The sequence below is a fragment of the Ovis canadensis genome, chromosome 22 (assembly GCF_042477335.2).
Source record: "Ovis canadensis isolate MfBH-ARS-UI-01 breed Bighorn chromosome 22, ARS-UI_OviCan_v2, whole genome shotgun sequence".
Taxonomy (NCBI): Eukaryota; Metazoa; Chordata; class Mammalia; order Artiodactyla; family Bovidae; genus Ovis; species Ovis canadensis.
This window is the reverse complement of record NC_091266.1, coordinates 20,726,148-20,745,111: the sequence shown is the minus strand read 5'-3', so window position 1 is coordinate 20,745,111 and position 18,964 is coordinate 20,726,148. Positions and strand designations below refer to the sequence as shown.

Sequence of the window (18,964 nt, the reverse complement as noted above, 5' to 3'; positions counted from 1 at the left end):
TTTATAGCTGTAATATATATGTATAAATGTAAACAGACACACATTCTCTCACTCACTGATTGTATAGGTAATATCATTTCAGATATAACTCAGAATTAAATGATGTAACTAGCAGCAACAAGAAAGTAAATATCTACTTTTTACCACTGAGATAATTAATCAGTTGCAAATTAAACCCCTAAATATAATATTGCAGTTTTCAAAGCTAACTTTAACTATTTTAAAGAATCCATTATTCATCAAACATTTCTAAAACTGATATTTATACTAGATTATCATTTAAGTATATTAACTTTTAAAATAAATATTATGTTAATTTAGAAAAGAAACTAAAATTAGGTCTGCTTCACTGATAAATTCACATTATATCAATTTTGAGAACTAAAAGAAAAGAAAACAAAACAGAATAAAAACATTTGTATATTACAAAACCTGAGAGTAATCAATACCTGTATTCCTCTTGTGTAAAGCGTGGGATTTCTCCTGGATGTAAGACAAGAATCTTCACAGTGGCACTGCTGGACATCACAGGCTCACCATCATCAAAAGCAACAATGACCAACTAAAAAAGTAATAAAAACTCAAGTTAAAGATGATTTAAAAGAAGAAGACAGAAGCATAATTTTTCCATGAATGTTTTAAATTATTGAACTGCCTGGTTCCAAAAGGGGGAGCAATAAACATTTTCTCATTGCCTACCAAGTAGAAGAGACATGCTAGGATATGCACAACAGTCCCACCAGGTAGATGTTATTATTTCCATTTGCCTGGTGAGAAAACTCAAAGAATTTCAGTTAATAGCTTTATGATATAATGAAACAGGGCACTCAAAGATGGTGCACTGGGACAACCCTGAGGGATGGTATGGGAAAGGGGTTGGGAGGGGGGTTCAGGATAGGGGAACACATGTACACCCATGGCTGATTCATGTCAATCTATGGCAAAAAACACTACAATATTGTAAAGTAATTAGCCTCCAATTAAAATAAATAAATTTATATTTTAAAAAAAGCTAGCAGTAAAACAGGTATAAGTTACTACATCTCTCAAAACATCTTCTCTCTTTCACAATTCCACTGGTGCCTACAGTAAAAACATGAAACTTTTATAAGTTTGAACACATTTTAAAAGTATTAAGTTCAGTTGCATCGATAGCAAAAAGCTAATTAACTTGCTTATAAAAAGAAATTAATTTTTCCAGTGAATCAATTGTCTGAAAAATTATACAGAAGAAATTCTTCACTTTGGAGGATAAAATTGGAAATCTTCTAGTTTAACACACTTTGATATGCACTCTCTTAAAAACAGTTAATTATATAAAACCAAGTTCATACTTCAGAATAAAGAATGTTCAAATGATGTGAACTAAATAAAAAGTTTTAGTCTTAAGATTAATATTATTTGTTATTACAATAGCTTTTATAATCATCATTTTTTGACTTACTGTATTATGTCGAGAAGAACTTAAGTTTATTTTAAGAAATATTAAAGTTCAAAACTATGTATTTTTCTAGAATGTGTATACTTTTGGATGCTGCAGGTGACTAATCTAAACTAAATCAAATTGGATCATGGAACCACAATCAAAGTCATCCTGAGAGTCACAATTTGCCTTCAGGTTAATACTTACAAACAGAACAATTATTTCAAATGGAGATAAAATTATGTGAGACAGTGCTCATTGATATTCACAAGGTTAACTGGTCAAAGTATCACCCCAATGTATGGTCAAAGGCTTTATTCTCAGAGACAAAATTTTTCTAGTAACTACAGAGAATGGAAACAGTCAATGTTTAATATAATAGATTATTTATGATAATAGTGAAGGGTAATATTATTTCAAATTTTCTAAAAGTATAATGTATCAAGAAGACATAAACTTGAACCAGCAATTGCCTCTAGGTACTGATTTGAAGAAAAGAAATATCAAGTGGTAAATTATATCTGAACAAGGAGTTTTGCAACAGTAAATATTGTCGTAACAAAAATTGGAAACAGGCTAATTATCCAACAACAAGTTATTGGACAAAAAAAAAAGAAAAAGAAAAAAGCAATACTATATTCATGCAATAGAACATTGTACAACCATTTAAATATCATTAACAGTATTTTTAAATATAAATTTATTTATTTTAATTGGAGGTTAATTACTTTATAATATTGTATTGGTTTTGCCATACTTAAATTTTAAAAAGTATTATGAATAATACAATCATACAGTCATGCTATTTTTAAAAGTTTTATATGCTTTCATTTGCAGGGAATTTTATCACAAATATAGAGATAAAATGGTAAATTTTAACCTCAAGATAAGAAATACCAAGCATTTTTTTCTTTTTTACTTAACTGTAGTTTCTAAGTGCCTATGCAGTAAAAATGTACTGTTTTGTAGCTTTAAAATATTAAAAAGGAGAAAAATGGGAAAGTGTATGGTTATTTGTTAAACCAAACTCTAAAATAAAAGTTAAATGTCAAATAGACACTATAAAGAAAACATTGAACTGACCTTAAAAATTGTTGTAGGTTCTTCATTAAGATTAACTCGAGTTATTATTCTTCCAGAATCTTCTTCTACATCAAAAATACTTGCAGGATAAGGAAATTGGACATCATCTACCCTATACCTCACACGGCTTGCAGGTAATCCCTAAAATAAAATTATATGTTATTTCACAAAATGAAAGCAAAATGTAGTGGTAACGCAAAATTGATTCGTAAAATAAATAGCCATTTAGAAATGAAAAATGATATTTTAACTTTTCATATTTTCAGGTTTAAAATGTAGCAGAACTTTTATTTCTTTAGAATAACAATCTGAATCACAGAAGTGACTTTATTACATGTTATTTAAAAGTATTTATGTAAAAGAATAAATCAAAGGTTTCCTTGGATGTCTTCCCTCCATATTTCTTTAACTATATGAATTTCACGTTCTTCTTTGAACATTTTTTCTCTTTAATATTTTATCATCTGAGATCATTATAAGTTATTTTCCCTATTAGAACTCTGTGATGCTCAGAGAAGATAAAGTGTGAAGGATTAAGGTAAACTGGAGGAGTGGGTATGAAAGTAAAAGAAACATTACTTTCCATCTGTTCTATGCTGTTTACTAGGCAAGCTTATTTTCATAAGCCAATTTTTACAACAATCCTTTAGGATAATATTACTACTAATGATGATAGTAATAATAGTAAAATAATGATAGTTAATATGTTGGAAGCTTATTATTTGTGAGAATCATACTAAAATTTTTATATATATAGTCTACCACACATTTTTTAAATGAACTTGAAGCTTATATGGCATTTGAAAATGTTGAAATATTCCAGACATATATTAAGATAAGTTGGAATATCAAACAAAAAAATTATTTGTAAAGAAAAGCTAACATTTGATAATTTTGAAAAACAGTCGGTAACTATAACAGTCAAAAATACATTGAATGTCATCAGTTATATTAGAGCTAAGACTGGCTTTACTTTTAATTATAATGGGGTGGTCACTCTACTTTTTTTTAAGTGCTTACAGCCAGTAAATCTCATCCGTCCTAGAGGTAAGATAAACACCTCGGACTCAGAGCTAATATGTGGTCAAGTTTGATTTAAAATCTTAACAAACACTACGTTATATCACAAAACTCTTTAGAGAAGAACAACTTCTATTCAGCATTATCCTGATGCGGTATAAGGGTGTAACACCACTGTTACCTCATATGCTCACTTGATTAACGAGGCTTTGTGGGATGATGGCTCTGAGAACATTATTCTCGATATTGAGCTTCTTCATGACTATCTTTGAATAGAATGTGTTGCTCATGTTTATTCCTGAGTCACATTGGGGCTTCAGGACAAATATGTCAGCCTACAGAACTTGTATAATCCCCTAATTACTAGCTGTAAATCCAATCCTTTCATTCATGCCATCTTGGTTTATCACTACCTCCTTGAACACTTGATGCAACTCTGTTCACTCTGTTTTTCCTTCTTTCTATCTGGTGACTGCATCTCAGATTCTGCTTGTTCCCACTCTTCTTAGAGTGTCCCAAGGCTCTGTGACAGGCAGTTTTATCTTCTCTACCTCTGCTCAAGTCCTGTAGAATTTCTTCTAGTCCATGATTTACCTACCTCCTATTTGTTAATAATCCTAAATTTAAATTTTTAGCACTTTTGTTACTAGAGAAAAATTACAGCAAAAACCATTTCAAAAACAAATTTTCAGTTTCTACTAGCATCAATATCCATTCAGTCTATAGTATTGCAATTCTTAGGACTATCATGACTCAGTTACCAAGAAATGTACAATATGTCAGTTATATTTAGCATTTGTCTAATAACACCAAGATATTAGTGATACATTTGTAATTTATAGTTTAATTGATAAAACAAATCAAAACCAAACAACTTTTAGTGTTACAGAGTGTTATCCTGAAGATGCCTAAAATACTTTGCTATCCAGAATATCTTACAATCTTCCTAGAGGATAGCTACAGAGAAGGTTGTATGTAGAACATATATGTTATATGTTAGCCATATCAGTAGCTTTTGAATTCTGATTTGTCACAAATTACTATCACATAAAGAAAATGTGGCCCTAAGATGACATTTTAAGCCCATAAAAGACATTTTCATTGTTTCTTCAATCACCCTGTTATCAAGGCACATTTCATTTCATAAAACATAATACATCTAAATACCTAAAATGATTTAGATGTTCTTTGAATATATTCAAAAGTGTTTTTTTCTCTTTCTTTCATTTTCTCCTTCCCTCTCTGCTCACAACCTTCTTCTCTTCTTCATTCTATTTTCTCTTTCCTTTCCTTTTCCTCTCTGTTTCCTTCCCTCTCTTCCTAATTTTCCTTCTAAAATACATATATTTTTAAATAATAGCCTTTTTTCAATTTGTTAATGTGGTGTATCACATAGATTTTTGCGAATACTGAAAACTCCTTGCATCCCTGGGATAAAGCCCACATGGTCATGATGTATGATCTTTTCAATATACTGTTGAATTCTGTAAAAAGCATACGATTATCTAAATAGATGCAGAGAAAGCCTTTGACAAAATTTACCATCCATTTATGATAAAAACTTTCCAGAAAGCAGGCATAGAAGGAACGTACCTCAACATAATAAAAGCCATATATAATAAACCCACAGCAAACATTATCCTCAATTGTGAAAAATTGAAAGCATTTCCCCTAAAGTCAAGAAGGAGACAAGGGTGCCCACTCTCACCACTACTATTCAACATAGTTTTGGAAGTTTTAGGCACAGCAATTAGAGAAGAAAAAGAAATAAAAAGATTCCAGATTGGAAAAGAAGAAATAAAACTCTCACTGTTTGCAGATGACATGGTCCTCTACATAGAAAACACTAAAGACACCACCAGAAAATTATGAGTTAATCAGGGAATATAGTAAAGTTGCAGGATATAAAATTAACACAGAGAAATCCGTTGCATTCCTATACACTAACAAGAAAAAGAAAAGAAAAATTAAGGAAACAATTACATTCACTGTTGCAATGAAAAGAATAAAATACGTAGGAATAAAGCTACGTAAAGAAACAAAAGACTTATATAGAAAACTATAAAACACCGGTGAAAGAAATCAAAGATGACACTAACAGATGGAGAAATATACCATGTTCATGGATTGGAAGAATCAATAGAGTGAAAATGAGTATACTACCCAAAGCAATCTATAGATACAATGCAATCCCTATCAAACTACCAATGGTATTTTTCACAGAGCTAGAACAAATAATTTCACAATTTGTACGGAAATATAAAAACCTCGAAAAGCCAAAGCAATCTTGAGAAAGAAAAATGGAACTGGAGGAACCAACCTGCCTGACTTCAGGCTCTACTACAAAGCCACAGTCATCAAGACAGTATGGTACTGGAACAAAGACAGAAATATAGATCAATGGAACAAAATAGAAAGCCCAGAGATAAATCCACACACCTATGGACACCTTATCTTTGACAAAGGAGGCAAGAATATACAATGGAGAAAATACAATTTCTTTAACAACTGGTGCTGGGAAAACGGGTCAACCACTTGTAAAAGAATGAAACTAGAACACTTTCTAACACCATACACAAAAATAAACTCAAAATGGGTTAAAGATCTAAATGTAAAACCAGAAATGACAAAACTCCTAGAGGAAAACATACGCAAAGCACTCTCTGACATAAATCACTGAAGGATCCTCTACGATCCACCTCCCAGTGTAGTGAAAATAATAGCAAAAATAAACAAATGGGACCTAATTAAACTTAAAAGCTTTTGCACAATAAAGGAAACTATAATCAAGGTGAAAAGACAGCCCTCAGAATGGAAGAAAATAATAGCAAATGAAACACTGACAAACAACTAATCTCAAAAACATACAAGCAGCTCCTGCAGCTCAATTCCAGAAAAATAAATGACCCAATCAAAAAATGGGCCAAAGAACTAAACAGATATTTCTCCAAAGAATACATACAGATGGCTAACAAACACATGAAAAGATGCTTAACTATCACTCATTATCAGTTTAGTTCAGTTCAGTCGTTCAGTCATGTTTGACTCTGCGACCCCATGAATCACAGCACGCCAGGCCTCCCTGTCCATCACCAACTCCCGGAATTCACTCAGGCTCAGGTCCATAGAGTCAGTAATGCCATCCAGTCATCTCATCCTCTGTCGTCCCCTTCTCCTCCTGCCCCTAATCCCTCCCAGCATCAGAGTATTTTCCAATGAGTCAACTCTTCGCATGAGGTGGCCAAAGTACTGGAGCTTCAGCTTTAGCATCATTCCTTCCAAACAAATCCCAGGGCTGATCTCCTTTAGAATGGACTGGATGGATCTCCTTGCAGTCCAAGGGACTCCCAAGAGTCTTCTCCAACACCACAATTCAAAAGCATCAATTCTTCAGCGGTCAGCCTTTTTCACAGTCCAACTCTCACATCCATACATGACCACAGGAAAAACCATAGCCTTGACTAGACAGACTTTTGTTGGCAAAGTAATGTCTCTGCTTTCGGATATGCTATCTAGGTTGGTCATAACTTTTCTTCCAAGGATTAAGTGTCTGTTAATTTCATGGCTGCAGTCACCATCTGCAGTGATTTTGGAGCTCCCCCCAAAATAAAGTCTGACACTGTTTCCACTGTTTCCACATCTATTTCCCATGAAGTGATGGGACCAGATGCCATGATCTTCGTTTTCTGAATGTTGAGAGAAATGCAAACCAAAACCACAATGAGGTACCATCTCACATTTGTCTGAATTACTGCTATCAAAAATCTACTAACAATAAATGCTGGAGAGGGTCCGGAGAAAAGGGAACCCTCTCACACTCCTTTAAAAACTGGAAAGAGAGCTGCCTTATGACCCAGCAATCCCTCTTCTGGGCATACACACTGAGGAAACCAGAATTGAGAGAGACACATGTACCACAATATTCATCACAGCACTGTTTATAATAGCCAGGACATGGAAGCAACCTAGATGTCTATCAGCAGAATAATGGATAAGAAAGCTGTGGTATATATACACAATGGAATATTACTCAGCTATTACAAAGAATGCATTTGAATCAGTTCTAATGAGGTGGATGAAACTGGAGCCAAATATACAGAGTGAAGTAAGTCAGAAAAATACCAATACAGTATATTACTGCATATATATGGAATTTAGAAAGATGATAATGATGACCCTATATGTGAGACACTAAAGAGACACAGAGATAAAGAACAGACTTCTGGACTTTGTGGGAGAAGACAAGGGTGGGATGAATTGAGAGAATATCATTGAAACCTGTATAGTACCATATGTAAAACAGATCACCAAGCCAGGTTCGATGCATGAGACAGGGTGCTCAGGGCCAGTACACTGGAATGACCCTGATGGATGGGATGGGGAGGGAGGTGGGATGGGATTTCAGGATGGAGAACACATGTACACCCATGGCTGATTCATGTTAATGTATGGCAAAACCCACCACAAACTTGCAAAGTGATTACTCTCCTATTAAAATTAACTAATTAATTTTAAAAAAATTAGACAAGAAGGGAGATAAGACAAAAGATATTCAATCTACAGTCACCCTTTTAAGGCTAAGTTTTCAATTCCAGTAATTATTAAAAGGTGTTAGAGAATCTTTTCTATTCAGTGAAGCTTTTCCCTGAACTCATCACAGAAAGGAAGGTCTTGCTGATACAGGCCAGTATTTCCTTTTGTGAATATATAACATGATTTATATGATCTTGGTGTCATATTTTTAAACTGCTTATAGAATAAATCTTCACAAGTAGTTTGGCTGCAACAAACTATAATTATGAGCTAGAACTATTTCCATGCAAACTTTTTAAGCAAATGAATAGCTCTCTTCTATATTTAAGAATAAAACTGAGATGAAATGTTAAAATAAAAAAGAAGCCTTGCTTTTATAGTTAAATAATTAAATTTTGTAATAGGTCAATGTAATTGGCTTGGGGAACAGCTTCAACTAACTTGTCTAGCATTGCTCCAGGAGTATTTACAACATGAATCAGGTCAAATGCACATTTTTTAGAAATTAATAAAAATTGAAACTATTATGGCTTTAATCGGGGATTTCCTGGTAGCTCAGCTGTTAAAAAAACCTACCTGCAATACAGGAGTCCCCGTTTTGATTGCTGGGTTGGGAAGATCCCCTGGAGGATGGCATGGCAACTTAGTCCAGTATTCTTGCCTGGAGAATCCCCATAGACAGAGGAGCCTGGTGGATTACAGTTGATGGGGTCACAAAGAATCAGATGTGACTGACTAAGCACAGCACATGGCATTAGTCTTAATAATGTGCAATTCAGAATTACAGAACAACTAAAAAGAGATCATTATAAACTTTATCACTAAAACTTTATCACCTGGTTCAGTTCAATTCAGTCACTCAGTCGTATCCAATAATTTACGACCCCATGGGCTGCAGCACTTCCAGGCTTCCCTGTCCATCACCAACTCCTGGAGCTTGCTCAAACTCAAGTCCATTGAATCTGTGATGCCATCCAACTATCTCATCCTCTGTTGTCCCCTTCTCCTTCTGCCTTCAATCTTTCTCACCATCAGGATCTTTTCCAATAAGTCAGTTCTTCACAACAGGTGGTCAAAGTACTGAAACTTCAGCATTGTCCTTTCAGTGAGTATTCAGGACTGATTTCCTCTAGGATTGACTGGTTGGATCTCCTTGCAGTCCAAGGGACTCTCAAGAGTCTTCACCAACACCACAGTTCAAAAGCATCACTTCTTTGGCACTTGTTTTTTTTATGGTCCAACTATCACATCCAAACGTGACTACTGGAAAAACCATAGCTCTGACTATATGGAACTTCTTGGCAAAATAATGTCTCTGATTTTTAATATTTATCATTACAATTATTAAATAATATTTAATACCTGATCATATTAAAATTTAATACACATCACAATATTATGTGGTACAATATTCACTAACTACATTTTTAAAAATAGTCCATTGAGCTTAGGAGTTACATATTTTTATAACTATGAGATAATGAGATACAAATATTCAAATTACCATTTATGTAATAAAAATTTACCAAATATTTGTTCCTTTATTTTAAATTGCACTAGAAATAGAGTGATCTTTCTTTACTCTTACACATTTTCAATAAGTTGATAATTCTTTCAGCTGAATACATTAGTTAATCATATTTATTATTATTTTTAAAGTAAATGAATCTATTAAAACATACTTAAATTGAAATAAATATACTTTATCATTGTTTTCTATTTTGATTTAGGATAACATAGTATATAAATTATACTTTATCTTTACCTATATATATTTATAACTGTAAGAGATATTTTTGGACCATCAATATTGAAGAAAGAGTTATCTTTTCACAAGAAACCTTAACTTTAAAATTTTTATGTCTGAGAGTGTTTTGCCTATGTTCTCCTCTAGGAGTTTTATAGTTTCTGATCTTACATTTAGATCTTTAATCCATTTTGAGTTTATTTTTGTGTCACAGCAGGATCCTCTATGATCCACCTCCCAGAATTCTGGAAATAAAAGCAAAAATAAACAAATGGGATCTAATTAAAATTAAAAGCTTCTGCACAACAAAGGAAACTATAAGCAAGGTGAAAAGACAGCCTTCGGAATGGGAGAAAATAATAGCAAATGAAGCAACTGACAAACAACTAATCTCAAAAATATACAAGCAACTTATGCAGCTCAATTCCAGAAAAATAAACGACCCAACCAAAAAATGGGCCAAAGAACTAAATAGACATTTCTCCAAAGAAGACATACGGATGGCTAACAAACACATGAAAAGATGCTCAACATCACTCATTATTAGAGAAATGCAAATCAAAACCACAATGAGGTACCACTTCACACCAGTCAGAATGGCTGCGATCCAAAAATCTGCAAGCAATAAATGCTGGAGAGGGTGTGGAGAAAAGGGAACCCTCCTACACTGTTGGTGGAAATGCAAACTAGTACAGCCACTATGGAGAACAGTGTGGAGATTCCTTAAAAAATTGCAAATAGAACTACCTTATGACCCAGCAATCCCACTGCTGGGCATACACACCGAGGAAACCAGAATTGAAAGAGACACATGTACCCCAATGTTCATTGCAGCACTGTTTATAATAGCCAGGACATGGAAACAACCTAGATGTCCATCAGCAGATGAATGGATAAGAAAGCTGTGGTACATATACACAATGGAGTATTACTCAGCCGTTAAAAAGAATTCATTTGAATCAGTTCTGATGAGATGGATGAAACTGGAGCCGATTATACAGAGTGAAGTAAGCCAGAAAGAAAAACACCAATACAGTATACTAACACATATATATGGAATTTAGGAAGATGGCAATGACGACCCTGTATGCAAGACAGGGAAAGAGACACAGATGTGTATAACGGACTTTTGGACTCAGAGGGAGAGGGAGAGGGTGGGATGATTTGGGAGAATGACATTCTAACATGTATACTATCATGTGAATTGAATCGCCAGTCTATATCTGACGCAGGATGCAGCATGCTTGGGGCTGGTGCATGGGGATGACCCAGAAAGATGTTCTGGGGAGGGAGGTGGGAGGGGGGTTCATGTTTGGGAATGCATGTAAGAATTAAAGATTTTAAAATTTAAATAATAAAAAACTTAAAAAATAAATAAATAAATAAATAATAATAAAAAAATAAAATAAAATTTTTAATGCTATGCTTTTCACCTGTTTAGGAAATGTATCCAAATTGTGGGTTCAAGAGTATAAGATGAATTATCTTACTGTTTTAGGTCACCATCAAGGGAAAAAAAAAATCTTAGATAGTCACTTGAAAGTGAAAGTCGCTCAGTCGTGTCTGACTCTTTGCTACCCCGTGGGCTATACAGCCCATGGAATTCTCCAGGCCAGAATACTGGAATGGATAGCCTTTCCCTTCTCCAGGGGATCTTCCCAACCCAGATATCAAACCCAAGTCTCCCACATTGTGAGTAGATTCTTTACCAGCTGAGCCACACGGAAAGCCCAAGAACATTGGAGTGGGTAGCATATCCCTTCTCCAGTGGATCTTCCCGACCCAGGAATAGAAACCGGGTCTCCTGCATTGCAGGCGGGTTTTTTTTTTTTTTTTTTTTTTTTTTTTTTTTTTACCAACTGAGCTATGAGGGAAGCCCTCATAAGATATTCACTTAATGGAATTTATTTAATTGTATTCTTGAATTCAATAGCTATATGTTTATGTATCATCCTTAGAGTATAGATATTTTAATCTCGTGCAGTGAAATATATTTTGCTGTTTTGAGAGGTGTTTTGTCTTTTACCAAGAGACTATAAAATGGACTTTGAAAGTGTTAGTCTTTCTGTCATGTCCAACTCTTTGCAACGCCATGGACTGTAACTCACAAGGCTCTTCTATCCATGGAATTCTCCAAGCAAGCATACTGGAGTGGGTAGTCATTCCTTTCTCCTGGGGATCTTCCCAACTCTGGGATCGAACTCAGATCCTCCCCCATTGAAACCAGAATTTTTTACCACCTGAGCCACTAGGGAAACTCTAAGAATACTAGAGTGAGCAACCATTTGCTTCTCTAGGGAATCTTCCCAATCCAGGGATTGAACCCAGGTCTCTCACACTGTGGGCAAATTCTTTACCATCTGAGTCACTAAGATACAACACAATCTATGAAACATTAGTACATAATCTCATAATATATGTAATAGTACATAGAAAATGAGATTATTTAAGCAATTTTGGAATTTTTCCCTATTTATCCAGCCATTTTGAAAAGACATTAAAAAGGCAAGAAATTCAGACAGAACTAACCAAGACATAAACATTAATTTAACAGTAAAGTGATGAGATTGTTAAGATTCTCAACAGGCAGTGGTAACAAAGATACAGTTTCCTATCATTATGCCTGTTGGAGTACTCTGAAGTGTAAATACAATGAGTTTCTTTAAAAAATAACGGAAACTGAGGACATGTAAGAAACATAGGAGAACACCTTCTTTTAAACCTTTTCATTTAGCTTGGCAGCTATTTCTATAAATCCAGCAGACCTCATTATCTGAGCAAGGATTACTTCAGATAACCATAATTTTAAAGGACTAATAAGGTGCCTCTTGAGAAACCTGTATGCAGGTAGGGAAGCAACAGTTAGAACTGGACATAGAACAACAGACTGGTTCCAAATAGGAAAAGGAGTATGTCAAGGCTGTATATTGTCACCCTGCTTATTTAACTTCTATGCAGAGTACATCATGAGGAATGCTGGGCTGGATGAAACACAAGCTGGAATCAAGATTGCCAGGAGAAATATCAATAACCTCAGATATGCAGATGACACCACCCTTATGGTAGAAAGTGAAGAGGAAATAAAAAGCCTCTTCATGAAAGTGAAAGAGGAGAGTGAAAAAGTTGGCTTAAAGCTCAACATTCAGAAAACAAAGATCATGGCATCTGGTCACATCACTTCATGGGAAATCGATGGGGAAACAGTGGAAATAGTGTCAGATTTTATATTTTGTGGCTCCAACATCACTGCAGATGTTGATTGCAGCCATGAAATTAATAGACGCTTACTCCTTGGAAGAAAAGTTATGACCAACCTAGATACCATATTAAAAAGCAGAGATATTACTTTGCCAACAAATATTTGTCTAGTCAAGGCTATGGTTTTTTCAGTGGTCATGTACGGATGTGAGAGTTGGACTGTGAAGAAATCTGAGCACCGAAGAATTGATGCTTTTGAACTGTGGTGTTGGAGAAGACTCTTGAGAGTCCCTTGGACTGCAAGGAGGTCCATCCAGTCCATTCTAAAGGAGATCAGTCCTGGGTATTCATTGGAAGGACTGATGCCAAAGCTGAAACTCCAATACTTTGGCCACCTCATGAGAAGAGTTGACTCATTGGAAATGACCCTGATGCTGGAAGGGATTAGGGGCAGAAGAAGAAGGGAATGATAGAGGATGAGATGGCTGGATGGCATCATCGACTCGTTGGACATGAGTTTGAGTGAACTCGGGGAGTTGGTGATGGACAGGGAGGCCTGGTGTGCTGTGATTCATGGGGTCGTAAAGAGTCGGACAAGACTGAGTGACTGAGCAGAACTGAACTGATCTCTCTAAACGTGAGTTTCATGCATTTGAAAATTCAATAGAGGCATCAAAGGATATTTTGGTGAATGGAAGTTGGGATTAAGAAGGATTTCTCTGCTAGCACATCATTCAGTTCAGTTCAGAAGCAGGTCAGGTGGTCTGGTATTCCCATCTTTAGAGAGATACATTTCCATAAATAAAACGTTCAAAATAAAGATCATGATATGACTGAGAACTTAATCATTCAAATGCTGAAAACCTTAGCTTGGTGTCAGGTAGATGACTGAAATCAACTGCAGTTTAGAACAAATCCCAGAGGACTTTTTATTTGCCCATAGATAAAAAAACATTTAACACAATAAAGGCCAGAAATGGCAAAGACCTAACAGAAGCAGGAGAGATTAAGAAGAAGTGGCAATAATACACAGAAGAATTATACAAAAGGATCTTAATAACCTGTATAAACATGAAGGTGCGGTCATTCACCTAGAGCTAGATATTCTGGAGAGGGAAGTCAAATGTGGCTTAGGAAGAATTACTATGAACAAAGTTAGAGGAGGTGATAGAATTCCAGCTGAGTTATTTCAAATCCTAAAAGATGATTCTATTAAAATATTGCATATGCCACTAAATTTGGGAAACTCAGCAGTGGCCACATGACTGGAAAAGATTGAGTGTTCATTCCAATTCCAAAGAAAGGAAATGCCAAAGAATGCTCAAACTATTGCATGATTGCACTCATTTCACATGCTAGCAAGGTAATGCTCAGAATCCATCAAGCTAAACCTTAGCAGTACATGAATCAAGAAATTCCAGATGTACAAGCTGGATTTAGAAAAGGCAGAGGAACCAGAGATAAAATTTCAGACATCTGTTGTATCGTAGAGAAAGCAAGGGAATTCCAGAAGAAAAAAAAAAAAAAACCAGCTATTTCTGCCTCTTTGACTATGCTGAAGCCTTTGACTGTGTGGATCATAGCAAACTGTGGAAAATTCTTAAAGAGACGGAAATACCAGACCATCTTACCTGTCTCCTGAGAAACCTGTATGCAGGTCAAGAAGCAACAGCTGGAATCACACATGCAAAAATGGACTGGTTCAAAATTGGGAAACAAATACATCAAGACTGCATACTGTCACCCTTATTATTTAACTTCTATACAGAGTACATCATGCAAAATGCCATGCTGGATGACTCACAAGCAGGAGTCAAGACTAAAATATCAACAGATGATACCACTCTAATGACAGAAAGTGAAGAGGAACTGAAGAGCCTCTTATGATGGTGAAAGAAGACAGTGAAAAAGCTGGCTTAAAACCAGCATTCAAAAAACCAAGGTCTTGGCATCTGGCCCATCACTTCATTGTAAATAGATGGAGAGAAAGTGGAAACAATGGCAGATTTTATTTTCTTGGGCTCCAGAATCACTGTGGATGGTTGATTACAGTCATGAAATTAGCATATACTTGCTCCTTGGAAGAAAATCTATGAAAAACCTAGCAGGGTATTAAAAATCAGAACTATCACTTTGCCAACAAATGTCCATATAGTCAAAACTATATTTTTTCTAGGTGTTTTGTATGGATGCGAGAGTTGGACCATAAAGAAGGCTGAGCACCAAAGAACTGATGCTTTCAAGTTGTGGTGCAGGCAAAGACTCTTGAGAGTCTCTTGGACAGCGAGGAGATCAAACCTGTCAATCCTAAAGAAAATCAACTCTGAATATTCATTGGAAGAACTGATGCTAAAGCTGAAGCTCCAATACTTTGACCTGATGCAAAGAGCCAACTCATTGGAAAAGACTCTGATGCTGGGAAAGATTGAGATCAGGAGGAGGGGATGACAGAGGATGAGATGGTTGGAAGACATCACCAACTCAGTGGACATGAATTTGAGCATACTCTGGGAGATAGTGATGGAGAGGGAAGCTTGATATGCTACAGTCCATGGGGTCACAAAAAGTCGGAGATGATTTAGTTACTGAATGGAGAATTTCCAGATATAAGCTGGATTTAGACAAGAGAGAGGAACTAGAGGTTAAATTGCCCCCATACATTCAGTTCAGTTCAGTTCAGTCGCTCAGTCGTGTCCGACTATTTGCGACCACATGCATCGCAGCACACCAGGCCTCCCTGTCCATCAGCAACTCCTGGAGTTCACTCAGACTCACGTCCATCGAGTCAGTGATGTCATCCAGCCATCTCATCCTCTATCATTCCCTTCTTCTCCTGCCCCTAATCCAGCATCAGGGTCATTTCCAATGAGTCAACTCTTCACATGAGGTGGCCAAAGTGCTGGAGCTTCAGCTTTAGCATCATTCCTTCCAAAGAAATCCCAGGGTTGATCTCCTTCAGAATGGACTGGTTGGATCTCCTTGCAGTCCAAGGGACTCTCAAAAGTCTTCTCCAACACCACAGTTCAAAAGCATCAATTCTTCGTTACTCAGCCTTCTTCGCAGTCCAACTCTCACATCCATACATGACTACTGAAAAAACCATAGCCTTGATCATAGAGAAAAAGCAAGAAAATTCCAGAAAAACATCAACCTTACTTCTCAGCCTCTGTCCTATTCTATGTTACTTCCTTTAATTATATCTAATACAGTCTGTTGTTATGTCAATTCTTAAAAATAAAGACACAATCCTCTGGATTTTTCTAATAAATTAATCCTCATGTGGTCTATATTAATACACCAGCTGCACTAAACAATGTGCTAAATCAGAGTTACACACTCAAACTAATGCTGAACAAGATTGAAATTTCTGAGTATACTATGGGTAATTGCAAGAATCATAGCTACATGGGTAATTTTCTATGTGGTTTAGAGGACCTCTAAGAATTTACTTGCCTCGGCATGTGGCTAAATTGTCAGCAATTTTTTAGTTTAAAACCCACCAGTATGTGTTATAGATACTTATCCATAACTACTCACATCCATCTCTCATGATCATAGACCAATAATGAGAGAGACAGAGAGGCTTTTGTATTTACAGGACTTATGATCAGTAAGATGGGGGAGACAAAAGGTATGTAGATAGATATAATGTATCTACTAACATTTCTGATAAGAGCTACAAAAGAGAAACATAAGCATTACCAACTGAACATTCTAGAACTGGAGCACAGACCTTTAGATTTATAGTCATGTGGATTTTATACTTTACTGTATAGGTTCCTGATGTGCCTTAAAATGTATTTTGGTTTATATATTTTTTAATTTTTTTAAATTTTATTTTTATTTTTATTTTTTAATTTTTAATTTTTAAATTTTTTAAATTTTAATATCTTTAATTCTTACATGCGTTCCCAAACATGAACCCCCCTCCCACCTCCCTCCCCATAACATCTCTCTGGGTCATACCCATGCACCAGACCCAAGCATGCTGCATCCTGCGTCAGACATAGACTGGCGATTTATAAACTGGCAGTGATTGTGTTATATGTGGAGTCCAATCTGTCATGTAATTGAGTATTAAAATGACAAACTAAAGTTTATGTGTCAAGATTTTGGACATTTTATCTTAAACTCCAAAAGATAAAAGTAGGAATGTATTGTTCTGAAGTGATCTAAATTAATGATGCCTATTTAAGCAAAATACCTTGCTAATTTGGGGTAAGAAACTTCTTAAAATATGTACACATTTTCCGATGGGATTGTAAAGACCCTATTAGCATGATGTTTTATGACAATTTTATGCTCAAATTTTACAGTGTCATTAGTGACACCATAATTACTTCATGAGTCCAGATACTGACATCTAAATGTTTACACATGATGAGTATATAAGAACTGTACCAAACCAGAGACAAAGTTAGGCATATCTGCCATCACCTTGAAAGCAAGGATGAGGAGGAAGAAACATTAACTAACATCTATGTGCCTAGCATTGGCTAAGTATTTTCATTCTTCATTAAATCTGAGTACTAATCAAGTGAAATGGTTTTATTACTCTTACATGAAAATAAGGTTTAAGGAAGAAGTTGCCATATAATGTCATTTTTCCTAGTTACACAGAGATGCCAGCCCTAGTGAGAGTATTCCATAGCTTCGAGGGAACTCTATGGATGTCTGCCACCCCTAACTGTCCTCAGGAAGGACTTGATTTATGACATCTATGAATGAATGAATGAATGGATTTGTTTGCTCATGTATTGGGCTTCTTTCCAAATATGATTTGAGATATTATATGACTTATTTAAATGTTGTATGACTTTCTAAATATGAAAGGTATGATTTCAACTTTGCAATGCTATTTTATCCGGTAAATTTAACATGTATAAAAGTCAATAAATATTAATATGGGACTATACTACTGAAATAGTCCTTTTATTCAGTACATACATAGTTATATTGGAGAAGGCAATGGCACCCCACTCCAACACTCTTGCCTGGAAAATCCCATGGATGGAGGAGCCCGGTAGGCTGCAGCCCATGCGGTTGCTAAGAGTTGAGCATGACTGAGCAACTTCACTTTCACTTTTCACTTTCATGCATTGGAGAAGGAAATGGCAACCCACTCCAGAATTCTTGCCTGGAGAACCCCAGGGAAGGCAGAGCCTGGTGAGCTGCCGTCTATGGGGTTGCACAGAGTCAGACACGACTAAAGCGACTTAGCAGCAGCAGCAGCAGTATACTACAGAAATAGTCACTTTATTCAGTATATACATAGTTATATGGTGTCACAGTGATATTCTGATGTGGCAAACTTTCTAGATGATGAGAATATGACAGACAAAAATCCTGCTGTGATCATGCTTATATTATAATTTTTAAATTAAAAAGTAATGTATGTATACAGATTGACAATATTAATATATAAAATAAATATAAATTTATGTAAATTAAACCTTAAGATCTAAATTATTTTTATCACTCAATACATTTTTATATTTTTATTTTTATTCTTTCAGTGAGTGCTAAACATAATGTCTTGACTTTATGATGGTAAGAAGGTAATTAATTATTACAGAAGGTAATTGCAGATCTGTACAAAAAATGTTCTAAACTTGAAAACATAAAGAATTTTAATGAGACTATAATGGACCAAACTAATTAAGTCCTTAATATCAGGGGATATCTTGAATTAGTCATTTTTCTTAAATATATAATTATCAAGCAATCACTTACTCAGATCCACATAATTTTCTCATAATAATGGCAATCACATTATGTCAGGGAATACTAAACCTATTACTATCATTACACACAAATATTAAGTAATTTGTTTTCAAGTACATAAAGATTTTCCTCCCTGATGTGATTTGCAAAATTCTTTTTGCCAGTGTCTTTGAAAGCAACTAATCTGATTTTTTTTGTTAAGAGTGCAATTCACAAAATCTCCCAAGTATGATTTA

General features: G+C 35.2%; 1 protein-coding gene across 5 annotated transcripts in view; it reads right to left on the bottom strand.

Moving 5' to 3' along the window:
• Window positions 1–18,964, bottom strand: part of PCDH15 (protocadherin related 15) — a 1,084,160-nt gene that overhangs the window by 213,110 nt on the left and 852,086 nt on the right. For all 5 annotated transcript variants that reach the window (XM_069567843.1, XM_069567842.1, XM_069567840.1 and 2 more), the window contains exons 22-23: window positions 2,507–2,647; window positions 450–562 (exon numbers count right to left, since the gene is read on the bottom strand). In XM_069567843.1, coding sequence (XP_069423944.1) covers window positions 450–562; window positions 2,507–2,647 — 254 coding nt within the window. The remainder of the gene's footprint in view (window positions 1–449; window positions 563–2,506; window positions 2,648–18,964) is intronic.